Below are 26,193 nucleotides of genomic sequence, written 5' to 3'. Positions count from 1 at the left end.
TTGTGAGTAACCATCACAAAAGAAAAATCTGTCAAAACACATATATATAAGGGAGAATGAATAAATTGGGACTTAAAGTCACTTTCACCATAGTATCTTTAGAGTATTCATATAAAAATGCCCCTCGTAGTTAAATTTGATTTTTGCACTTCATTTCTCCAAAGCACAGGTTATCGAGCAAAGCAAAGGTCTTTTTCTATGGTCACAAACACTTACCTACTGGGCAAATCGCGACCCAAAATTCGTCAAATTAAAGCAGCCCCAAGTCTCGTTCTGAAATTCGTCAAATTGAAACCAACAAAGCCCTAAGTTGTTGTCCATCCTGTGTACCTCAATGTTTTATTATTTAGTGACTGAGTACAATAGAATAGGTACTTTATTACCATACGTATAAATGTACATTGTACATAATCATTTTTCACGAAAAACGGAAACGCTAAATAATTTTTAGAAACTTTTGTGGTTGTTGTTTTGTGGAAAACATAATTTGATGCGTTAAGCAATTTACGTATTTCAATGCATTTTCAAAATTAAATATATGTATAAATTAATCCGAAAAACAATGCCAGCTTCTTCTCCAAAAGAAAAAAGAGCACATACACAATTTTGACCTCCTCTCCCCTTATAAGCCTCTCGTCATTATTATTATGATCAATATTAACAATGTTTATTGTTGTTTATGTTTTTTGTTTGTTTTATAAATTTTTTGTTGTTAGGGTGTTAAGGGATGATAAGTGCAAAAATAAATAAATATATTTATATATAATGTGTTTTATGTGTTAATTTTGTTTGTAATTTTTTTTTGTTGCTTTTTTTCATTTTAATAATATAATTGGAGTGAAGAAAAATTTCCTTATTTTTTTTTTTTGTTTTGTCATGTGTAAAAACGGTATACGTATTAATTTTATTTTTTTTTTTTGAAAAGTTAAAAGATTTGTGCATCTAATAATTGCTATTGTTTTAAATATTTTTTTTTATATATATATTTAGGTATATATATATATATTTTTTATTTAAAAAAATGTATTTTACTCATTTTTATTTAATTTTTTTTTTTTTTGGGAAAACTTTTTATTATTTTCAAATTTTCAGTCGTTTTCTATTCTCTTGTAAAAAATCATTATACTTTCATCCGAGTTTTTTTTTTTTTTTTTGGTTTTCATAAAATATTTTATGTTACTGTATTTTTATAATTTTTTGTGTGTGTTTTGGTTTTTTTTTTTTTAGATGTAGTCCGAAAAGTTTCAATTTTTTTTTTCATTTAAATGCTATTAATGATATTTCGTACGTAGTAGTAATTAGTAGTAGAAAATTATGTGCTATCCTTTTTTTTTTGTATAAATTATTTTTTTTTTAATTATTTATAATTAATATATATACTATATATATTTTGTTTAAATTTTTGTTGTTGTTTGTTTTAAAATTTATTATTGATCCAATGAATAGTGCTTGGATTTTTTCCAGAAATTTTTGAAAAATCCTTTTTTCTTCTGTGACTTGTGTAAATTGTTATTGAAATTCGATGTGCTCTCTTTTGCTAGAACTTCTGTAAATGGTGTATGAGTGGTTAGTAAATAAAACAAAATTATATTTATTTTAAACTTACTGGAAGAATCCAAACCCTGTTGACCACCAGATTGTGGGGAAACTGCATCTTTATTCTTTTTACTTTCACGTTCTTTTGTATTGCCTATTTATAAAACACATTAGGGTGGTTATTAATTTTTATTAAAGTTTAAAAAAAAATACCTTTTTTAATAAGAAGACTAGTCACCCTACGTAAAGCCTCTCGGGGTGACTTATTTAAAAATGTTGGTGTTAAATTTGGTGGCAGAGTTAGAGGCTTTCGACTGCTACCAGTACCGGACATTCCAGCTGTACCATCCCATGCCCGCATGGAAGAAGATTGTTGTATTCTATGTAAATGATCTAGATTTTCTGTAGATGCAGGACGCATTGATCTTTGTTTAGGATACCATCCTCTGGCCGGACCACCAGTTAATCGTAGCATTTCACCAGTTTGTAATGCTTGACTGAGTGTTCGCTGTCTGCAGCCTGTAAGAGTGTTACCAGCTCCTTTAAAAAGAAGAGAAAAAAAAAATAAATATAAGATTGTTTTCTTGTTTGTTTATATGAATGAAACTATGAGATAGAAACAAAGTCCTCATGATGTTTTTTTTAGATTTTTGTGTGACAAAAAAAAAGGTGTGACAAAAAAGTAATTCAAAAAATATTTACCGATTCCAACAATCGATGAACCAAAGTTCATATTTTGGGCATTTGTACTGGATCTTGGTGCTGTTCTTGAAACACTCCCTCCTCCACCCACAGTTGGTTCTGTAGGACGTCGATGTGGTGTTCGAGCAATGTCACACCTGAAACAATTTTTTTTTTTTTTAATTAAAATTAAACACTTGAAAGCCAATTCTAATAATAATACCCTCTAGCAAATATTGGTGTCTCTGGTAAACTACAAGAAGTTTGTAAACGACTCTCTTCTCTTGGTGTTGTTTGAGTTGGGGGTGTTCTTCTCGAATATGAACCAGGCAAATTCCTTTTAGTCGATCCACAAACTGGCATCTCACATGGCAATGTGCCCGGTATGCTTCCATGTCCGTAACTTTTGCCACATTTTTTCGAATAACCACCATCCATAGAACGAGCTTTCATTGTATTCGATGGCATTGGGCTACGATGCGGAGGAATAGCAGGTGGTTGTGGTGCAGTTGTTGTTGTTGTTGTTGTTGTTATTGTTGTTTGATCATCTGGTGTGTATTTACCAAAATGATTAGGTTTCGAATGTAATTTCATATCATGAATCCCAGAAGTTATATGATCAGAATCCATATTATCTTCGACATCGGTAGGTGAGGGCGGCAATGGAGGAAGGCCATCAGAGTCCTTAAAAAAAAAACATCAAATTAATACAAAAAAAACTTAAAGAAGACTAAAAAATTAACAAACTAACCACCAACTCTGGACTGGACGAAGTTGGCGTTGGCGGCAACGGACCAAATGCATTCTGTGACAAAAGCATCTCCTTGGCACTTTCTGATTTATGTACACCAGGTCGGAAGCCCAGAGAACGGCGTTGTTGTGTTATATCACCTACCCGGGCAACAGATATATCACCACGCAATAACGCACTAATATTATTTTCTATTTGACGCAATGGGGCACAGCCAGATTGAGATTCACTATATTGTTCTTCGTCTTCTTCTAATGGTGGAGCCAATTCACGACGTGGTGTTGTAGCATTTGAAGCATGAAGATCGCCTGTTTTCGCAACAAAAAAAATTGTTAAAAATTTAGAACTGTGAAAAGCAAAATCATAAACAAAGTTTTGAAAAAAATACAAGTGAACATTTAAAGATCCCTCATACAACTTATGGGTGGCCCTGAACATTCTTATAGCTTCCTAGCTCCGAACGCATTAAAGTTTTTCTAATTCGAATGTTCTAGTTTCGAAAAATTTCTTCTTCGAATATTTAAAATTATTAAAATTTAAAAATTATTTAATTCAAATACAAAACTTAAAATAAGAGTCGAAACGAATAACTTCAAAAATAATGGGAGATGTTTTTTTGTTCGAATCTCGAAATTATGTCTTTAATAAAATTTGAAATACTCGCACTTAAAGCCAACAAAAATGTTGAAAAAAACCCGAAGTGAACTATTTTTCGAAGTTGATTCTTGTTCTTAAAATTTTATTAATGTACTCGTATTATATAAACGAAAAAAAAATTTAATACTGAACACATTTCGGAAATTTATGAAGTGAAATAATTTCGAATAATAAAAACAGTTTTCAGTCTTAGAGTTTCGAAATGAAATAAAATTTATTTATTATTACCTGAACCAGCTTGCTGTCGCATTATCGAAGATGATGAAACATTTGGATTGCTATTGCTTAGTGAGAAAAATCCAGACGAATAATTATTTCCATTATTTTCCATGTTGTTAAGGCACCCTTCACTACCATTTTTCGTCGATTTTGTGTCCTTTTCGATTTTATTGTAATCAGTTGGACGTTGTAATAATTGTGAGGGATGTTCAAATGATGCAGTTTTACTAAATGTAGGCCGGTTTTCTAGTTAACAAATAGTTAAATAATTATAAATAAATTGAAACCGAATAATGTAAATTTCGAACTTAAAAAAAATTCGAAAATTTTAATGTTCGAATTGTTGAAATAGTAACTGAAGGAATTTGGATTTCGAATTTTTGAAATTTTAACTGAAGAAATGTTCGAAACCAAAAATTCCATTTCAAAAAAAAATTCAAACTAACGAAATTTGCTGTCCAAAATTTGGATTCAATAATTTTAATTTCGAATAAATGTACTAACTTTTTAATCATTTTATCATTTTTTTTTTAATTCAAACTAAAAAAAGTTCGAACATAAGAATTACCAAAAATTGGAAAAAAAAAGAATTTTAAAAACAAAATAAGAAGAAATCATTTGACTATCGAAAATTTTTCAAAAATTTTAACTTAGAAAACTTTGAATTCGAAAATGAAAAATCGAACTTAGAAATTTTGAAAATAACAATAACAAAAATGATTTCATTTGATTTTCGAAAATTTCAATTTTGAGTCAAAAAAAAAAGATAATGATCAAAAATTCGAATTCGAAAACTCAAACAAATTGTTTTTGCGGACATATTTTTGTTTAAATTACCAGAAAAATGTTGATGTTGATTTGTTGATTCATACGTAGGTGATCCTAAATCTAATGATAACCGTGATCTAGGTAAACAAAAATTGATAAAATTAAGCAAAATTCCAAAAAACAATCAAAAAACATTATAAAATACCTCGGTGACAATCTAATTTGTTCTCCACCTCTAGAAATCGAATGATTATGCGACGTTGACGACATACCTAAATCTATGCTATGTCTTGAATTTGGTATCATAAGGCTTTGGCTATTATAATTTGATGATGATGAATTATTACATTCCGGACTTAAATTTGAATGCATCGATGTTGATTTTATGGCAAATAATTCAGGCAATTGTTGACGTTCTTTTCGCCCTTTTCGTATAATAAATGTTCCCTTTCCGACCATATTAGCCGGAAATACCGGTAATATGTCTTCGGCATCGGAATAAATTGACGTAGCCTCATCTTCGGTACTACAAACTTGCACTTGATGTTGGGCAGCTTCAAGTGGTTCTTGACCATTATCACTGGTTGATGTGACACTTGATTCGGAAATACTTGTGCTATTTCTTTCAATCTATGAATCAAATTAAATTAGTGAAAAATATAAGAAAACAAAAATAAGAATTTCTTACCACAGGCTTAAATACAGCTGCGCTGGTAAATTCTGGTCTTTCTCTGTTTCCAGGCTTTTTATTAAGTTTACTATTTGATTTATGTTTACTACCAAATATATTATTTCCTGCATCATCAACTTCATCTAAATTAATTTCCCACGATATACTTGTTCGTTTTCTTGGTGTTGCTGGTGCCGATAGAGATGGTGTTGGCGGTACAGTAGGTGGCGCTGGTGGTGGTGGTAATGATTGATCTTCCAACGAATCATCTGAGAATTCTTCATCAGTAGAACTTTCATGGTTACGTCGTCGTTTGTCATTGAAAGCATTATTATTGGACGATTTCAAAGCGATACTACTTTCGACTTTGGCGAAATTCTTCAACGAATCGGTGATGATAATTCGTTGTTGATTTTCGAAACTCGGCGAAGAATTCGCTAATAATAATTCATCACTACCAGCACCAGCACGATCTCCAACTCTGCGATTTGGGCATAATGGTGATGTGGCTGCAAAAAGGCGCTTAAGGGGAGAAGTATTTGTTGGAATATTTGTCACAAATATATCGACATCATTCGAGTTCGAAAATTGTTGTGCATTTCGACAAACTTCTCGATGTTTTTCGACAGAGCTTGCTAGAGTACGTGGTGGTACTCGACTTCGTGGTGGAGATGCTCTTCCTGGATATATTGTTACTGGATGTTCATTAACAATAGTTTCTTAAATTAAAAAATAAATAAATTTAGACAAGTTTATACCATTTAAATTTTGTTTTTTGTAAGGGATTTACCTGGAATTCTGGCAACTCCACCGCGTATAACAGCATTGTGCACAGCACTTATATCAATACCAAGAGCATTTCGCTCACCATCAAAACTGCCACTCGATATCGCTCGGTCACCCAATTTATGAGCTCCTGAGCATGGAAGACTTGAATATTTGGATGGAATACATGCTGCAGTTCGTACTTTTGGCTGTAAAATTTAAATTTCATTATGAAGAAACGGGAATATATGTATAAAATAAAGTAAGGAGCTTACCAGAGTTGTTTGGCTGATGCTTGGCTCGCTGGGTAGTTTTTCTTGACTAGTGACTTTAACAGGACTCGTTTTAGCTATATTATTCTCATCGCCATTTGTATTGACCATCACAGTTGCTGGTACAGTGGGTGTGGTTGTGGTGAAATTATTATTTTCACTCGATTCCACTGGAGAAGATGGTGCTGGTTCTTTTTCTTCCACCAATTCTTCGTCTTCTTCTTCACCTTTTGAACTGATGATACAAAATTTTATTAATTTAGACACCATTTCTTGTAATTATTTTTTTTTTTTTTAAATTTAAAACTAACTCATTGTTTGGCATTTTATTATCATGATTTTCTGGAATATCAATGCTTTCACAATGTCCACTATCATTCGATTCGACTACAGGCCCAAATTTTTGCTGCTCTGGAGGCGTTGACACCTTCGTTGTCCTTCAATTTATAATATTTTTATTGATTGAAAAGTTTTTTAAAAAAAAGTAAATTAGATTACCGTCTTCCATTCATGCTCATGTATCCATCATCTTCAGATTGATTACCTTGCAATGGACTACCTTGATCCTGTATCAGCGGTAGCGATTCTGGTTCTTCAAATTCTGATAAAATTTCATCGAGAACTTGAATCGGTTCCGGAATTTCATCATCGCATTCTCTATAATAAGAAAAATTAGAAACAAAAAAGAATTAGCTGAAATATTTGAGGTAGACTTTTTAGATTTATACCAATTGAAAAAAAAAAATATTAGATGTGTTACACTAGTTTATACCATTCCACAGATGGAAAAATGCTACCAAAAGTAAAGTTATTTTCTGTTTCTTATATTCAAAGAAAAAAATATGGATAATAAGTAATTATTTTTGAATGGAAAGACCTTTATCTGTCATATATCTGATTGGTATAAACTAATTAAACTTTTTTTTTTTTAATGAATTCCCAAAAGACTATTTAGATTCTTGGATTGTAACGTTACATTGAAAAAGAGCTTTAAAACTTAAACAATCATTTTTAATTGCGATATAGAGTTCAGGATTTGAAAAAAAAAATCGAACTCGAGACATGACATTACGATGATGGAAATTGATCTCAAGATACGGCCCAAAGTACTTTGTTTCAAACCTGCTAACTAAGAGTTTTGGGCGATTTTAGATTTTTGAACTGTTGTTAACAGAATCTGCCATAGAACCGTTTTCTTTACAGGTGCCTGACGTAAAGGAATAAACCGATTTCAACGAATTTTTTGTAGGAAAAAGTTTTAGTATTCTTAATTTTTCAAATTTTTAAAACAATTTTTTAATCATAATCATTTTATCAAAAAAGAAAAAAAAAACTAAACCGACTTCCATGGATCAAAACTGGGTTTTATGGTTTTTGTCATAGTTTCTATAGCCAGAACTGAACGAAATTGGAATGCACTGTAAGCACCAGCTTTCCAATACAAAAACAATTATCAAAATTGTTTTTTTTTTTTCATAACGGCATAACATTTTTTTTTTAATGTTTCAAATTTTTTGTGCACAAAAAATTATGTTTTTAAAAATCTTTTAACAATTAAAAAAAAAATTATTTTTTTTTTATTCAAAAAAATAAAATGACTTACTTCGTTTCGTTTTTTTAATGCAATATTTTTTCTTTAATTGCAAATGCATTTTTTAAATTGATCTTTTTACAACCACGGTTCAGGTGAAAATCAGATTTTTATTACTTTTCATTCCCGTATAACGAATTTGCATAGAACTTTCCTGAACCAATATTCTTCAAGTTGCTTTTAAAACTTTGTTATAAAAATTTGGTAGATGTAAATATTTAATAAATAAAAAAGAATAAAAATCGCTTTCAAATGAATTTTCGATCAAAAAAAAAAAAATATGGAACCTGATTTGTTTTATTAAGATGCATTTTTAGGGAAAAAATCAAAATCGTTAGAGCTGTTTAAAATAAAATAAAATTTAAACAATTTGGTACGTCATTTTGAAGCAATTATTTATTAATTAAAACCTTCAACCATAAATTCAATAAAATTCAAATAAAACTCAATATCCTTAAAAAAAATTGATATTAAAAAAAAAGAAAATTGAATTATTTTTAGATACAAAAATTTGTCGGTTGAAAATTTTGCTTTTAATTGATATTTGAAAGCTATTGTATGAAAAAAATTAAACTAGTCGTTTGGGAGAAAGTCGGAAAAAAGCGGTTCTATGGGAAATATACCGTTAGTACCTAATGATTAAAAAAAAAAAATGATCAAAATACACAACTTGCCTATTTTTATGCGAGATTTCTTAATTTTAACAATTTGATTTACAGATTTCAGCCTCATTTTTAGTTTGATAGTTTCTGAACATTGCTTTTGTATAAAACTATCAAATTTCATTTAGGTTAATCAATATACATCTACCTAATCTAATACCACCAATTTCTTTTTGTTTTAATTAACAACAACTCTGATGATGTTGAATGTCATTTAAAAATTTTAATTAAATAGTTTTAAAAGATATGTCCAATATTTCAGGGTTTTCCTTTTAAAACTTCCGTCTTTCTCTTTCTTAAAGATTCACATGATCCCATCAAAGATCAAAAATTTGATTTTTACATTTTTGTTTACACTTTTGCACATTTCTTTGGTATGAATATTGATTTCTTATAATTTACAATAATTAAATTCCTTCATTACCTTGGGTAATAAAAGCAAATATTACATACAACTGAGTGTCGTTTGTACATTTTTTTGTTTTGTTTTTTTTTTTTTTTTTTTTGTATGCCGTTAATTGGTAAGACTTATGACTATACCCACACAATCAATTAAACTCAATATGCGATGGATCTGGTCTACTACGCCTTTTCAGAGCAGATCTATCGTTATCGGACAGACATTGGAGTTTACGTATATTCGGATGTTGCATAACAATCGTATCGTATCAATTTTTATTATTGACCTCTAATTGAGTGACACTGATCTCATTCATTTGCATAGATTACAATTCACTTCTCATGAGATACAATCAAAGATTTTTTTGTTCGTTCTTTTTTTGTTTCTTTTTTGACTTTTGTTATTATTAATTTTATAAAGAGGAAAAAGAACTTGTTTTTATTTTATAGGAATATGGTTTTGTTTTTTTTTTTTTTTTTGTCTACCACCTGCTTTTAAATTAAAACCCACATTTAGTTAAAAATACAGAGAATGTATCTCTACATGTGGGCAGACATTATGTTTTTGTGATTGATTTTGTTTGTTTTAAATTTTGTTTGAAAAATAACTAAACAAAAAAAAAAAAAACCATATAGGTATGATAATGTGTTTAATCAATAAAAAATTAACATCAAAGAATCTAAGTATAGAACAGATTTGGAAAATAAAAATAAAGTACATTTTGGTCTGACCCACGACCAGACGCTATAAATCAAATTTATGAAATAAATGAATTTGACAGAATTCAAATAATTCTGATGTAAACAATTTTTTAATTGCGATGTATAAATATACGGGACAAAATTAGAGGAAAACAGACAAAAAATAAAATTTTTTGTGTTTTTTATAAATTTAGCTGCAGTTTTTGATGAGGACTTAAAGTTTGATCAATTTCACATCATTTTGAGAAAAATTTAACTTGGAAACTAGCTTTCTTTTAAAAAAAATTGAAATTTTGCATTAAATATAAGTTTAAATTAAATTATTTTATTTTAATTTTTACCTGAAAGCTCCGTTAAAATTAAGATAGTTAAGGTATTTTGGAGACTTCTTGTTTAATTTTTGTTTTGTTTTTGGAATTAACTTTTTTTGACTGAATTTCGAACAAAAACTTATTTTTCTCAAAACACGCAGCTTCAACTATTTTGTTGAATTATAATTTTTTTTCTGTTACTAACGTTACATATTAGGCAAAATTAAAAAAAAAAAAAAAAAAACAAATATTTGGAAACTCTCTTTGAATCGATGATTTTTTAAAACTTTATTTGTATGTGATGATTAATAACACTGGTCAGTAAAATTGAACTTTTTTTTGTAGATATACTTTTCTAGAATTCGAATCTGAAGTCAGAAAAATAATATATAATAATAAAATGCTTAAAAACGTCATTTTAGCTGTTTTCGAAGTTTTGTTTTTATGTGGGGTAATTCATTATAAACAAATTTATCCCCAAAGAGAAACTAAACTTAATGTAAAGTCACTCGTCACAGAATTTTTGCCACAAGAATCAAAATATACTTTTCTGAAGGTTTTTGGTTTGCTGAACTCGAATCCACAATCAGAAAAATTCTATTAGCCTTCGTTTTTAAAATATTACCGTTATAAAATGCATTCGTTTTGAAACATTAAAAAATAAAATAAATCCATTTAAAAAAAAAGCTTTTTTTCATTCTGAAAATTCTTTGTTGTACTAAAAATGGCATACCTCGTTTGCAGATCATTTAATAGATATTTTTTTAATTTAAAAACATTTTTTTCAAAAACGATTTTTTTTTTTTTTGTAAAAATTTTGAGAAACTACTTTCGGCGTATTTCATAAATATTATGAGTAAAACTAGGCATTTGATAAATGCCTTTCCGCATATAATACGTCAATTAAATAAAATCTCTAATGTTACTTGTTGGTCCTGATCACAACCCATGCGAATTTAATTCAATTTTTTATATAAATCCATTGGTTTCTTACACAAAACATTCGTTATGTAACATTAAAATGAATATCTTTTTCAAATGAAGTCAAGCCTGCGGTGTAAATAAATTATTAAAAAAAAAACATTTACTTGAATACATAACAATTTTAAAAAAGCAACAATATTTTTATAAAATATGAAAGCATCGAAAAAAAATTGTAATTTAAGACACGGCAATAGCAGAACTATAAATTTGTTGTATATATTTCCACACTTTGAGTTGAATGCAAAATGATGAGGTCAAACTGTTACCTCATTTTAATGATAGCTTTCATTTTATTATTGATATGGTATATAAAAACAAAATAAGCACTCGCGGGCAATGATCTCATGTTATGGGCTCGAACTCAAAGTCTCAAAGTGTTATTATTGAACGATCTCATGTAGAAGTTCCTGCATTACTTTTAGTGTCATGTATACAAAAATGGAAATGTATGAAAATAATACCTACAATTTTGTAGATTAAGAAAACTTCGTAAAAATACATTTATGTCAGGGTTCCCGGGTTGAGGGGAAAATCACCATTTTTGCCGATTTTCTTAGACGAAAGGGATAAAATAGGGGACGGGGATAAAAAAGGGGAAAAAATATCTAAAAGGGGAAACATTTAAACTTACAAAAACGTTAGACACAATCTTTGAACAATGAAATCAATTTAAATAAAACTTAATTTCGAAATAAATAATAAACTTTTTAATTTGACAGCTCTACTAAAAACTAGGGTGCTTCCATTTTTTAATTCACTCCTCAAAATATTTCATTAAGGGAATCTGTACTTTTTTTGGTATCTCAAACGAAATTTTCAGCCAGCAGCCGCGGCAGTAAAAAAAATAAAAGTAACAAAAAACACTAACCTATACGTTTTTAAGACATCGTTGTTAAAAAAGCATTCCTTAATCGGCATAAATACTATATGATTTACAAAAATACAATAAATATAGAAAATAATATCTTTTTTTTATTAAATTAGCACTGATATTTTAGATTAACCCTCAAAATAAAATTTATGAAGTAGTTCCATACTTCATACATTTTATTTTGACTGTTTTTAGTTTAAAAATGAAATATGTATTTTGAGCTTCATTTTTGTTATTTTTTTTTATTTACTTATGTCCATTATAAAGTTTTTTTTTTTTATGAATCAATTAAATACAAAATTAATGTGTTTAGAAAAAGATTTAAATAAAAAAATTTTAAAAAAATAGATACTTGCATTTTTTTCTGGAAAAAAGGGGAATTTTTTTACGAAAAAGGGGAAAAATAAACGTTTTGGTGTTAAAAAAAAGGAATTTTTATTTTGAAAACCTGGGAACCCTGATTTATGTATATAATAATACTCTTTCGATTATGCATCAGTATTTCTCTAAACAGACAAATTGATTATATACACAAAATCTAATGGCAACGCAATTATTGGAAATACCTAATTCAATTTTAATTGATTTCGAGCCCCAAAACACTTGAAATTACTTTAGACATCGCGTCAATAATTTAAATTTATTATCGGATGATATTTTCACTAGGTCTGTTGATCGAATGAATTCAAGATGTAAAATTACTATTTAAAAATGAAAAAATAAAGAAAAAGATTCGACACAACAAATCTTTATTACCTAAATGGTATTTTAGAATCATAAATTCATAATACAAATATAGAGCAGACAATTAGGAAAAACAAATGTTTTATTACTTACATAAAACATGTAAAGTTTTGGAATTATAACCATCATTGGTTATTTTAGATAATGGTACTTTTTCAATAGTTGAAATACATGTGATTTGAAGTTCAGAGAAATGTCGAAAATTCATTCAAGCAAGTTTTCTTGAAAAGATACTCAAAATCCAAAATTCATATTTTTCTTTATTTCCAATACATGTTCCATTCGTTCTAAATTATTACTAAGCCTTTTTTAGCTTTATTTAGAGTAGTTTTTGAAAAAAAATGAAATGAAAAATATTTCAATTTCTGAAAAACATTTAAATTGGATTTTATGTACGATTTTGATAAAAATTTACGGTTTTAATTAAAAAAAAAAAAATAGATCTGTTTGAATAAGAATAGCATTGTTTTGAAAATTTTTACAACGGTACATCTAATCTGGTTTTTATTTTTGAAAATTCTTATAAGCTAATAAACCGATTTTAAATAAAATTTGCATATAAAAACATTTACATTAAAATATTTTAAAAACATAATTTTGGGACAAAATTTTTTTGGATGTGATTTTTTTTTTTTAATGAAAAATCAAATTTTCGAAAACGGTTTACAATCCAGATCTCCAAAGGAGATCACAAATCACAACTAAACGAGAATTAATTCTTTTTGTGGCTCTTAAAAGTTGTGACTGTTTGTTATCTTCTCAATATTGTTTCTGTCGAATTTAAAATAAAAAAATTGAATCCCCAAATCGTCATAACAGTATCATGATAATGATCATTTTTTATAGTTTTAAATTATTTCATTTATTTGTTGGTGCATTTCACCGTCACGTACATAACCCTCTACTGCATGAATTAATATTAGCGGACGAAAAAATTAAAAAATGCTTTACATCGGTTCTTTGGGCTGTTTCAAAACGGTTTTCATTAAAAAAGTTTGTTTAAATTAATTTGTTTAAAAAATTTGTTTATAAGCCAAATTTGGCTTCGTGTGCATTAAGGGGTAAGAAATTTTACTAATTTTATTTGTTCAGATTATGTAAAGAATACAATTAAAATTATCAAAAGATAAATATTTATCATTTAAAAACAAAATAAAGTAAAATAAATACATTGCATTACAAAAGGTTAAGAATTAATTCAAATTTGGGTCATTTTAAGCCATGGAACCGAGAAAAGCTATTTGTTTTTTCCGTTATATATATTTTTTCTGGTTCACATTCTTTCCACTGTCGAAGTAAGTCTTCCTCCAACATTTTAACCCACTCCCAGATCTTACAAAAACTAAAAAGTATTAAAATGATTGAAAAATATTATAGGTGAGCCCCCCTAACCCTAAAATTTTTGTGGTTACGCCGCTGGAAATGGGGTTAACATGAGAAAAATGTCTCTAAAAGCGAAGGGACTCCATTTCTGAAGTTAAACATAGCTTCCAAGTAAAATAATAATGTAAAGGAACAAAATTTTCCAACAAAAAAATTTAAAAAATTGTGTAGATTTACAACCCCTTAATGCATACGAAGCCAAATATGGCTTCCGTACTTTTTGCCCTCCCAAGACGAGGCCAATAATTTTTTTTCAATCAAAATTGGTTCATAGCATACACAATTAGACAGTCGATCAAAAATAAATTTTTAATTCCACTTTACTTACCAAACAAACGCAGTAATTAACACTTAAAGTATGAATTTATTCTACACTTTCGATTTCAATGCACACGACTGATCGACTCACCTGTGATCATAAAATACACCTTTATTTTGTGCCGGACACACGAAAAAACTATGTCTATGGGTGCTCAGAAACACAAAGAATGAGATTGTATTGAATCTTTAACATTTTTTTGTGACAGAGAAGGGAAAAGTGCATACAAACAGACAAAACCATATTTGGCTTCGTATGCAGTAGAGGGATAAAAATCTACAAAACAAAGGGACTTAACGTACAGACATACAATGTTAATAAAAAAAAATTGCATGGAGGTCAAAAATTAATGTTTCAGCAAATCTATAAAACTTGGTGTTACAATGTATAAACAAATATTGCAAGGATACACCTCTGGTCATTATCAGAATCAAATATAAAATCCTAAAAATATTTGCAATTATGTGAAAATGTTAATTGTCATGTAGGGAAAAAAAAAACTTTTCTCAGTGTTCTACAATTTTTAAGACATTCTTCTATTGATTTTCTTCGTCTCCTAGTTTCGGAGGATAATGTAGTAAATATATAATAACTAATTTTATCAAAAAGTTATAGATAATGTTCTCCATCAAAAGTTACGCATCATGCCTGTTGTAGGTAAGTCTAAAATCTCAAAAGCAAAACACAATTCTGATTGCATAAATATTGTAAGTATCGTTTAAATGATGTCTTTCGTATTCAAGAGATGGTTACTCGTAAGTTGCATTGAAAAGCATTATGCTTTCTCTAAAAATCTTTGTTGAAGATTCTTTTGTGATGATAGTACCCTTTAAGACCGTTATTCATTCATTAGTTGAATCATACAGGGTGTTTTTTTTTTTTATACAGTAGGTACAAAATAGTTTACAAACAATAGGCTTTTTATACTATTCAAGTTGTAATGCTATTTCTTCACACAATATTCAAGAAAAAGATGACGAAAAGAAGACAACCTTGTAATACTTTCCAGGATGCGTTCCAAAACGCTTTTTAAATAGAATCTCTACCCCTTACTAGTGTATTGTTTGGCTAGCAGTATAAAAATTGTCATATAAAACAACCATTATTTCCATTTATTTCGTATTTACTAAAAATATGAAAACTGTGAAAGAATTTTTGAATACACAAATAATGTCAATTAGGCCTCAGTTATAAAAAAAAAAAACCAAAACTTCTTGATAATCAAGATTTAAGGTTTTGACTTAAACCTTCAATTCATTATTTCAACACCAAAAAACAATACATGCCTCCATAAGCACGAGTATGTTCGAGTAGGTAAATCAAAAAATTATTTCACATTAACATATACAACTAATGTTGGGAGGTGGGGGTTGAGTTCAAGACTTTTTTTTTTTTTTGGTCATGTCATAATTTTTTTTTTTTTTTTGTCTTAACAAATGAATGAACTTTGTATAATTACTATAGATACATGATGATATTCTTCATGGTACATAATTTATGCAATAAAAAAAAAAAAAAAAATCTTACAGAAGGTAGAAAAAAAAACCGTTTAGTGTCAGTTCCTAACCAGTAAATAACAGGAAACTAACCGACAATTTCAATTGCAAATCTACCTCTACCACTTTCCATTGTTCATTTCCTTTGTTTAAACAATGTTAGTTATATATTTTTACATATTTCTTTCAACCTTTACTTCGATGTTACATGGCGTGTGAAATTGGAGCGCAGCACACTCTTCTTTCAGCTGGAAAAATATATCAAAAGAGTTTGTAGTAGTTGTAGGTGATTTCCTCATAAAGGTGTCATACTCACCTCACATGCCAATGTGTGGACATTTAAGTGTACCACTGTACAGGGCAAGCTATGTATTTTTTTTTTCTATTTTTTTTTTTACTTTACGTTCTCTGTTCTTTTTTGTCTACATAAATAATATATTCTTCGTTACTCTTGTAACAACAAACTAGAAAAAGGGGGGATTTCTTTGGAGTAGCTATAGCGATGGCACTCATAAGAATATATCTAACTGCATTTTAATCCTCCAACTGTGGGGATTGACATAGAAATCTTTTTTATTTTTATTTTTTTTTTTGCTAAATAATCTATCTATTTTTGTTCTTTGTATTTGTTTATATATGACATGACAATGATGATGATGATGAGTAAGGTATAGGTAAAAGGTTACTAACTATACAATACACTCGAGGAAGTCTACTTTTCAGCTTTAACAGGCTTATACTCCTTTTGGTTTATGTGACAGCTTACAGTCTATTTCGATAATTCGATATAAATAAAGTACTATAATTGGTTTTATATTTATAAAAATATATAATTGTGGCGTTTCTAATTTAAATTCAAAATTAAATTTATATTTTGAGAATTGAAATAGTTTTTTTTTTATCGACCCTTTACTTTATGTATCAGAAAATAAAATGTCCAAGCGATTTTTAAAACCTTACTTTTAAAATTTTGAAAGACTATAGTAACGAACATCATTATTAAAGATTCAAAAATCAACTGACCAGACTATTTGATTAGTGTAAGAAAATTTGAATACATAAAATAATATTACGCATACGCCACAGTGACCCACAAATTGTTCAATTTGTTAGTTGATTTGTAGATGCAAATTTTAGCCAGATTTTGCTAAATCAAAGGGTCAAAAATTCGAATATATTATCGTAATTTGAAGATACAAATATGGTTTTTTTCAAGCATTTAAAAGGCTTTGAGAAATATTAAATGAAATTATTAAACAAAGTGTATAGTAAATTTTATTAAAATTTGGTTTTTGGGTGTAAGTACATAATTAAAATTATTATTATTTTAAAATAACATAAAAAATTATTTCTTTTTGAAAAATGTAAATGAAAAATATCATTTTTTTTATTAAAATGGCTGTTACGATTTTTACTTGCGATATAGGTAGGTACTATATATCAAGTTATGTATTCGTACAAAAAAAAAAGTTGAGATAACATTTTTCCATAACATTACGATGGTAGAGAATGCCAAAAAAGTGGGTCCCGGAAGTCCGTCTGTCTGTCTGTCTGTCTGTCTGTCTGTCTGTCAGTCTGTCTGTCTGTCTGTATAAGGAGCTACAGCCTAAACGGATGGACCGATTAATGTCAAACTTGGTGTGTAGCGTTATTTGGCGACTCTCCAGAGGGGTTTTTGGAATTAATTTTTTTGGACCAAAAATAACGGTACTTGTCATATACCGATTTTAGTAAAGTTGAAATTGCTCAAAAACGGCTCCAACGATTTTGTTTAAAAAATTCAAATGTAAGTTTTAAAACAAGGTCTATCTTCTAATGAAAATTTTTTTTTTTTGAAAATCATTATTAACGGTACCTGCCATAGAACCGTTTTTTTTAAATCCGATTATCTCCGAAAGTGCTAATTCTGTTTCAACGAAACTTTTTGTGATGAAGAATTTATATAATTTAAATATAAGCCAAAAGCAAAATTTTGAAAAAAATACTTTTTGGATTTTTAAAAAAAATTTGAAAATTTTTTTTTGAAAAATCCAATTTTCGAAAACGGGACATTAAATTTTTTTGAAATTTTGTGTTTAGATGTTGATCAGTGATTTCTACAAAATGGCATACCAATTTTATTTTAAAACTTTTTCCAAGAAATTATTTATAAAAAATTAGTTTTTTAAAAAACGGCTCTAACGATTTTGAAATTTTTTTTTCTAAAAATGCATGTTAGTATATCAGTCAAAACTGCATACTTGTTTTGGAGGGCTATTTGATTTCAGATTTTATATTATTTTTTTAAAAAACGAATTTCCTTTTTTTTTCTTTCCCATATATTTAGATTTTCCAAATTTCTATATAAAAAGTCTTTAAAATTTAAGCAACTTGAACTCTAAGAGCAAGTACGTGCGACCCCAGTCGTGCAATTTATTTTTTTTTTAATTTAATTACGAGTAAGGATGTTTTTTTCTTTGAAGAACGAATAGTATAATTTTTTTTACATTAACCTATAACATTTTTAAAGAAAAAGTTTTAAAAATATATCATTAAAATCATACGTGTAATCCAATAGAAGTCTTATACAGATGAATATTATAAATAAATATGTAAAAAAGCATATGAATCCTCGTTCCAAATAAAATGCCTTTTTTATAATTTTCGCAGAACATTGACTAAATATTTAAAAAAATCAAACGATTTAAAAAAGAAAAATAAATGATAAATCAAAAACTTTTTTTTTTAAAAACTGTTTTTAAAAATTTTTCACAAACGTACTATATTCAACTAATTAATTAAAAAAAAAAACAAAAAATAATATTTTTGTTCTGAATAAAAAAAAGGTCAATGTTCAATAAAAAAATTAAAATATTCCTCAACAAAAACACTTAACTTATATTCCTAAAAATTAAAAAAAAAACAATTTTTTCTTAAAAACACTCAAAAGCGAATTATAAATTTTAATTAAAAAAAAAACGAAAACGTAATTTTTTTTCTTGTAAAGAAAAAAAAAACAACCTTTTTTACTTCAAAAACACTTAACATATTTAAAAAAAAAGTAATAAATAATTTTCTCCCAAAAAAGTTCTCCCGTTCTCAAAAAAGAAAAAAAAAAGAAAAAAGTATTTTTTTTTTAACCTGCAAGTTGTAGTTTTCAAATATAGTTGAATGAAAAGAAACAAAAAATATTGTACAAAAATATTTTTTTTTAAAACAAACAAAAATCGTGAAAAAAATGGCTTAAATTAAAAAAAAAAAAAAAGAGTTAAATATATTTTCTCGAAAGAAAATAGAGTTTTCTAAAAAAAAAAAGTTTTTTCTCAAAAAGAAAGAATTTTAATTTTGTCCTAAAAAGAACGAAATGTATCCCAAAGAGAAGGAATACTAATTTTTTTCTCATAAAAATCACTCTAAGTTGTTAGTAATGTAAATAAAAACCTTATTTTTAAAAACATTAAAAAAAAAAATCTCTCCCAAAGCCAAAATTACGTCAACTTTATCAATATGTTGCTAACTGCCCGATAATACTATTATGCATTATGTAGTTACAATGCGTATAATTTAAAAAAAAAAAATTAATTTTTCTGCTGTTAAAAAATTTATTATGGAATGTAAACAATTAGGTACGTTAAATTGTTTTGTACATTACTCAAAAAATATGAAGACTTGATTTTTACTCAATATTTATTGTAAGTAGTGTGAAGATGAAGTCAGCTGTTTTTAAGTTTAAGTCGAAGATAACCTTTTACAATGAACAGAATTTAACTTTATTTGCATTTTAATATTTTTTTTTTATTTTAAATTCCAAACTTTAAAAGATAAACAAAAAAAGGCTATTATTTCATTATTCTTTGTCATTGTAAGGTCAAGTTGTTTTATTTTTTTTGTCTTTTATAGTTATACAGGAACTACCTATAACAATGTTTATTTTTGAAATCAACAACTTCAAGTTGTTGTTGTTGGCCAAGTTAGGCTTGAATGCAATTATACTTATTTGATTTGATTTAATTTGTTGATAGTAATCTGTTTGTTGCTATTTTTAGTTTGGCAGTGGAAATACAATCGTTTGCAATTTGTGAAATCTCAACTTTCCTTTAAAACTAAAACAAAAAATAAATAAAAAAAAAGAGCGGGTGGTATTAAATGTCGTTAGACCACTTTCTATCTATCTCTACCTATTTTTTTCTCTATAGGAAGGTAGGTATATTAAATCAACAACAAAAGTAGATGAAAAAAAAAACTTTATATCATGGTTAGTCTCTATTTTGTATCCTAGTCCCAATTTCGTCCTCGCAAAAATATGACCTTCGTGACTAAGCTAGATCACCATTAAGATACCTAACTTATAACCAGTATCAGAAGATAGTTGTTGTTGTAATATATTGACAGTTGAAACAAAAAAAAAAAAAAACAGTTAAATGAGTGCTTTATTATTATTATAGGTAGGTATAGAACCAATTTTCACACACCTACCTAAATTGAGATGATGACGTTGTTGGTTGAGGAGGAGGAGGAGAATAGGACAGAAATAGGTACTTTAATAAAATATTTACAAATTTTGGTGACCATGTTTTTTTTGCAATTCTTAAAAGCTATATCCAAGGCTTTTAAAACAAAAACCCCCCAACAGAGTGATTTAGATAGGAAAGGAACACCTCTTCTCTCACTCAATATAATATATATACACCACGATATAAAGTAGCTTCTGAATAAATACTAACTGACTGTCTATACCCAACTCTACAGCAGCAGCAGCAGCTAGCTACCTACTGTGATGTTCACATTTTCGTGTGAGGCGAGTCAAGTCGTCGAGTAGAGTGCTGCTGCCTGCCTGTTTCTAGAGATACAAACAAACAAACACACAATCAAGAGATTTGTGCAATTGCGCAATTTCTTATAAAGAGTTACCTTATAGCACACACAACACACAGAGTCATAGCCGTAGCTAGGATTTCATTTCGGGAGAGGTTAACTCAGACCGGGCAAATTTTTTTTTTATATATTGTTACATGCGAGCGTAAGCGAGCAAAAAAATTTTGTAGAAGCCTTCCTAAACCTTATAAAAAAAAAATTTCTTAAATATCATATAAAAAAAAACACTTGATATTATCAATGGTTTTAACAGCCGGCAGTTTTATTATTTTTTTCAAATTTCTTTGTTTATTAAAAGTTTTTAACATTAAAGCCAAGTACGCGAAATTTTAAATAAAAAATTTCGTTAACGAAATCCTGAACGAAAATTTCGTTTTGCTTTTCGTTTTTCAGTACGCAGCTCTAGCGAAAAATTGGAGAGTTTTCACTCATTTGTCACTTACTTTTTACTGTCTTGTGCATTTTTCTTGACTTCAAGAGCAGTGTTGACGGTTTTTTCACTTTTAATTCATTTATTTCTTGCTTTAAAAATTATTTTCTGTTGATTTTTCTTGAATTTAAATTAATTTTGAATTTTTTTTATTTTGACTTTGACAGAATACGCGCGATGATATTTTTTCTTTGTCGACTTTGGAGACTTGAAAATTTTTCGTTTGGCATCAGCAGCGTATTAGGCTTTAGTAACTCCGCAGCTCTAGGGAAAAATTGGAGAAAGTATTCACTCATTTGTCACTTACTTTTTATTGTCCTGTGCATTTTTCCTGATTCCAAGAGCAGTGTTTTTTCTTGATTTTTAATTAATTTGGACTTTTTTATTTGACTTTGACAGAATACTCGATGATATTTTTTCGTTAACATTTTCGTTGTCGACTATGGAGACTTGAACATTTTTCGTTTCTCTTCGGCTGCGTTCTAGGCTTTATGAAAAATGTATTCTCTAAAGATACACTGAGGGAAGAGCCACCATAAAACTACGTAAAATCAATGAAAACCACATTGATTTAACTATTATTCGGAATGATTTTGCATTGAAGATGAACATTTTAAAATCAACGTAGAAAAAAGGTTAATTTTTGATGGTTTCGTATCTTAAAGTCACATACAGTAAAACCCGGATAAGTACCTCACCTTAAATGCCCGGTTTTGTTAGGCACTAAAGCTGGTAAGTTACTTACAAGAACCCGCTTAAGTGCTCATAGGCACTTATCTCTATATTTACTTAAAAATAAAAAAAAAACATGTTTGATTATTAAAAACAGAATCTTCACAAACAAAATAACTTTGAAAGTTTAAAATAACTTACTAGTTAGTTTCTACTTTTAGTAGAATTTTTGAATCTTAAAGCGCTTTAGCAAATGAAGTTTTTCTTACTGCTGAAACTTGTTTCAAATGTGTACTTAAAAGAATTTCCTGCAAGTAAATTCAATCATAAGTATTTGAAATAGAAGGTAGTTAAGCGGGAAAAGCAGTTAAGCGAAAGGTACTTAAAAGATGAGTTTTATATGAAAAATCCTTAAAATTTTGGTTCTAAAAAACAAATTCACTTTGCGAGAGGCACTTATCCGGGTTTTACTGTAAATCAAAGTAGTTCATCTTTTAAACAACGATGTTTCAACTTCAATTTATTTTTTCCCTCAGTATACAAATTTAACCTGCACCCAAAACAGGATAAATCTTTAGCGGCTGAAATGTTGTCTTTTCACCTCTATAGTGTCCATATCCTTGGCTAAATATTTAACTCAATTCACCTCAAATAATTATTTTTTAATTAAATGTCAATGTAAAATTAATTGTATATCACGCCTGAATTTGAAAAATCGAGTTTTTAACCCCTAGTTCCAAAGTTCAGCAAAATATTTTCAAAAATGCTTTTTACTTTTACGCTAGTTAAGATTCAAATAGATTGGTATAGATAGTACAAAAATAATCAGTATTTGTGATAAGTACCTACAGAAAAAATGCGACCCAAACGTCATAATATACATATATCGTTTAAAAATGAAAGTTTCCTATATTTAGGCTGAAGGAACAATTTTCTTGCAATTCTCGTTTCTTGTTCATATTCAGCCTAGTTTGCTGTGTTACCACAAGCTTTAACAAGTCAGTAATCTGAATTTGACAAAAAAAATTATTTAGCATACAACTATAAGTATATTGCATTCCCAAGAAAAAACAAAAAAATTCATAGTTTTTGTGTTTTTGTATATTTTCTTAAAAAGAGACAATCAATTTACAATTATCCATTTTTGTGTACGACTTATGGTTCCCACTAATAAGAGGGTTGAAAATTTCATACAAATCAGTAGGTAGATACACTCCTTTTCATTAGAATAGGTACACAACTTTTCAAATGTTCAATATTCGTTTTTTCCTCACAGTGTAGGAAAAATAATAATTTTTTGATGTCAAGTCATTGTTTAAGATGTTAGCAGAATCAGCAAAAAAAAATAATTCAAAACGTGTGGTTATTTTTCTTATTTCTCTATGGCAAAGCATTTCACATTGAAAAACTGAGTAATTTTTTTGTTTCATCAGAATAGGTACACATAGAGAATGATGTAAAAGTGGTCCATGAAATGAATTTAAACCAAGTTCTTCTTAAAAATGTATTTTACTTATTTTATTTTTTGTATAGTGGCGTTTTTATTCATAAAAAATAACAAAACTGTCCAGGAATTGCATTGTTAAATCTCTTTATGCAGTCTATCTGAATCTCTTCCCTAAATTGTTAAAAATGGTGGGTTAGGAAATATTTTTGTCTTAAAATCGACCATCACAAATTTTATCAGTACGGGCTAGCCATTTCCAAACATTTTCAACAAGGTTCAGGGTTTTTTTCTATGGATAGATACTCAAGTACTTTCTAAATTTGCACTTCCTCCCAATATTTTACAGAGCATTTTTTGTGGTAGGAGGCGTGGTCCTGTTAAAAAATTCAGAATACTGGTTCACAAATACTAGAGAATTAAGGCAAAGTTTCTTGAATATGCATTTACAAATAATTGTGACCATTCTTTACGTTTGAAATTCATTATTTGTATTATCGTAGAAGATTACTTTCTTCAATGCCTTAACACTTCTTTTTTAACAATGAAGTTGGTCTCAAAATGGTTTCTCCTTTCACAGAATGTTAAACAGATAGTTTAACTCACCAAGGACATCAAAATTAAATGTTCGTTGATCCAAAAATAACAAGTAATACTACTCAACTTTTCATGTGGTAAATGATTTCAAAAACCTTAAACGCATACAATTCTGTTCTTGGTGTAGTAATGGTGTCTTTTCAAAATTCAGCCATTTTAGAAGATTGGGACTAATGCCCATTCTATTTACTGTCCTAAAACTACAAATAACAACTGTTTTTCACTTTTATTCTTGTCGTTAATCCACCAAAACTGGTAGCACATGCAAAAATTTACTCGTCTAAAAGTGTTTTTTTTTTGCATTTTTTTTACCACCATTCATTTTTTTTTAACCCCAGAATGTTTGTATCTGAAGTCTGGATATAGCATATTAACAATTCGTAATTTTTTTTAATCATACCAGTATTGGTGGATCCTTCTTTGTTTGTTTTTTTTCTTAAGGTGTTTTCGCCAAAATTTTGCGATTTTAATCCACCCATGTTTTTCAAAATGGTAGTGTGATTAATAAATTACACTTAGGAAAGTCCAGTTATTTGTTTAAATGGTAAATTTTCTCGAAATCCACGAAAACATTAAAGATAACAAGGGTGTACCTAATCTGATGAAGAAAAAAATAAGTTGGTTTTTCCTCAAAAAATACTTTACAAGAAAAACAATGCGAAAGTTATGGTTTATTTTGAAATAATTTTAGCTGTTGCATTGGTCATAAAACAATAAAACCTTGTTAGGTCACGTACCACTATTGGGGACAAACGATTAATGAACATTTCAAAAGTTATGTACCTATTCTGATGAAAAGGAGTGTACTACTTTTATATATGTATTTTATTTTGTTCAAAGTTTTTTGAAACTTAACCGTGACAAAATTGCAAAATTGGAGATTTTCGATTTATCACTAAAATATAAAAGCAATCCATCAAGTTCGGCATATAGGGTAGAGTTGCCTATTTTCGGCCGTCTCCAGTTTCCGGCCACCTTTCGGAAAATCGTTATAACTAGTGATTTCGAAAGGGTTTATTCCAAATTTTCGCTTGTATGCTGTTCTAATATATAAGAGAACAGCATAAGAGCCAAATTTTGGAATAAACCCTTTCGAAATCACTAGTTATAACGATTTTCCGAAAGGTGGCCGGAAACTGGAGACGGCCAAAAATAGGCAACTCTACCCTATGTATATGCACAAGTATGTATTAGGGTTAGGGTTGTATTTGTTCAAATTCTCATCATATTTTCTATAAAAATTTCAGGGGGGGCAGGTTAAACCCTGTAACCCCCCCTCTAAATACGGCTATGCACAGAGTATATTCTTTATTACTTTGCCATTCATCGGTGTAATTTTTTTTTTCATATTTTTTTTCCCCATTTTTTTCATTACAGAGAAGAAAAAAAGCCCAATTAAATTTTTATAAAAAAAATAAAAAAAAAAAATCTATCTATTTTATCTATTAATGAAATTGCATCTAGAATAGAGACCTCCTATTCTAAGTAAATGAAATCGAAAAAAAGGATGTTTTTTATTTTTTTAATGATTTTTTAATCTAAATAGTTTAATCAAAACTTACTCTAATTTAGACTTAGATTGTGCTGCAGCATTGTCGTCGTTGTCGTTGGGCTGGGGATTAGTACAAGGGTCTGCCATTGTTTTTGGGGTTCCCTCTCTAAATCCATCCTCCGCAGTATATTACATTAGCCCTGCAACATATATACATTTGAAATATACACACAAATTCACACTAAATAGAGAGACGAGAGACACACACATCTTCACAACAACAACAACACGAATTTAGTTAATTAATGAAAAAAACAAAAAAAAAAAAATCTTCACACATTTTAATAATTTTTTTTTTTTTTGAACAGAACTCGAGTGAGAGGGTGAAAAATCAGAAACAAACAACCAAATAGAAAAAAAAAACCTAAATCAGAATCAGAATTCAAAATCACAGAGCAAAAATACCCACACACAATCCATTATATTTCCTTCCGTTCGTTGTCGTCCGTCGACGTTGTTCCCTTCTTCAGTATTTTTTTTTTTTTTTTTTATTATAAAAAAAATATGAGAATAGGGAACAAACACATAAAATCGAAAAATACGAATATAGCAAAAAAAAAAAATAATAAAAACGGTGACGACAGGACTTTCTTTAAGGACGAGAAGAATTACCACTCTTGCTCCTCGGCTCGCGCTGGATGATTTGAAATGTCTGGAATCGATTTTTCTTTTGCGGCGAAAATCATATACGAAATGTTTTTTTTTTTTTTACTTTGGTTTTCTTTTTTCAAATTTCGATCAAAAAAAGTTAAACATTTTTTACGACATCACATTAAATTGGGTTTGGTTTAATGAGATTTTAACAACTCTTTGTTTTTTTGGTTTGTTATAAATTTACCGAAAAAAAAAAAAGAATATAGAGA

The 26,193-nt window shown here is 28.5% G+C and overlaps 1 protein-coding gene across 4 annotated transcripts; it reads right to left on the bottom strand.

The window, feature by feature from the left end:
- Positions 1 to 1,206: 1,206 nt before the first annotated feature.
- LOC129913663 (uncharacterized) lies at positions 1,207 to 26,193 on the bottom strand. 4 transcript variants are annotated; one of them, XM_055992451.1, is made up of 16 exons: positions 25,943 to 26,193; positions 25,341 to 25,470; positions 6,818 to 6,976; positions 6,631 to 6,756; positions 6,323 to 6,554; positions 6,073 to 6,256; positions 5,301 to 6,001; positions 4,818 to 5,242; positions 4,682 to 4,749; positions 3,854 to 4,090; positions 2,969 to 3,276; positions 2,441 to 2,901; positions 2,239 to 2,375; positions 1,750 to 2,076; positions 1,607 to 1,690; positions 1,207 to 1,546 (listed from the first exon to the last, which is right to left on the bottom strand). In XM_055992451.1, the coding sequence occupies exons 2-16, from the start codon at positions 25,415 to 25,417 to the stop codon at positions 1,428 to 1,430; spliced, it is 3,645 nt and encodes a 1,214-aa protein (XP_055848426.1). In that variant the 5' UTR covers positions 25,418 to 25,470; positions 25,943 to 26,193; the 3' UTR covers positions 1,207 to 1,427. The 4 variants fall into 4 exon arrangements, with proteins under 4 accessions (XP_055848426.1, XP_055848424.1, XP_055848427.1 ...); XM_055992449.1 differs by having other exon boundaries at positions 1,207 to 1,690; XM_055992452.1 differs by having other exon boundaries at positions 1,207 to 1,690; positions 3,113 to 3,276.

The sequence above is a fragment of the Episyrphus balteatus genome, chromosome 3 (assembly GCF_945859705.1).
Source record: "Episyrphus balteatus chromosome 3, idEpiBalt1.1, whole genome shotgun sequence".
In the NCBI taxonomy this organism is placed as follows: Eukaryota; Metazoa; Arthropoda; class Insecta; order Diptera; family Syrphidae; genus Episyrphus; species Episyrphus balteatus.
Note: the sequence above shows the minus strand (reverse complement) of the source record. Positions and strands in the feature narration are given on the sequence as shown.

Bases quoted from the DNA above. Each gene is read 5' to 3' on its own strand.
- LOC129913663 (XM_055992449.1), bottom strand. From the start codon at position 25,417: ATGGCAGACCCTTGTACTAATCCCCAGCCCAACGACAACGACGACAAT. The intron at 6,555-6,630 runs GTTAGTTTTAAA...TTGTATCATCAG, and splicing joins AATAAAATGCCAAACAATGA to TTCAAAAGGTGAAGAAGAAG. The intron at 2,376-2,440 runs GTATTATTATTA...AAATTGTTTCAG, and splicing joins ACACCAATATTTGCTAGAGG to GTGTGACATTGCTCGAACAC.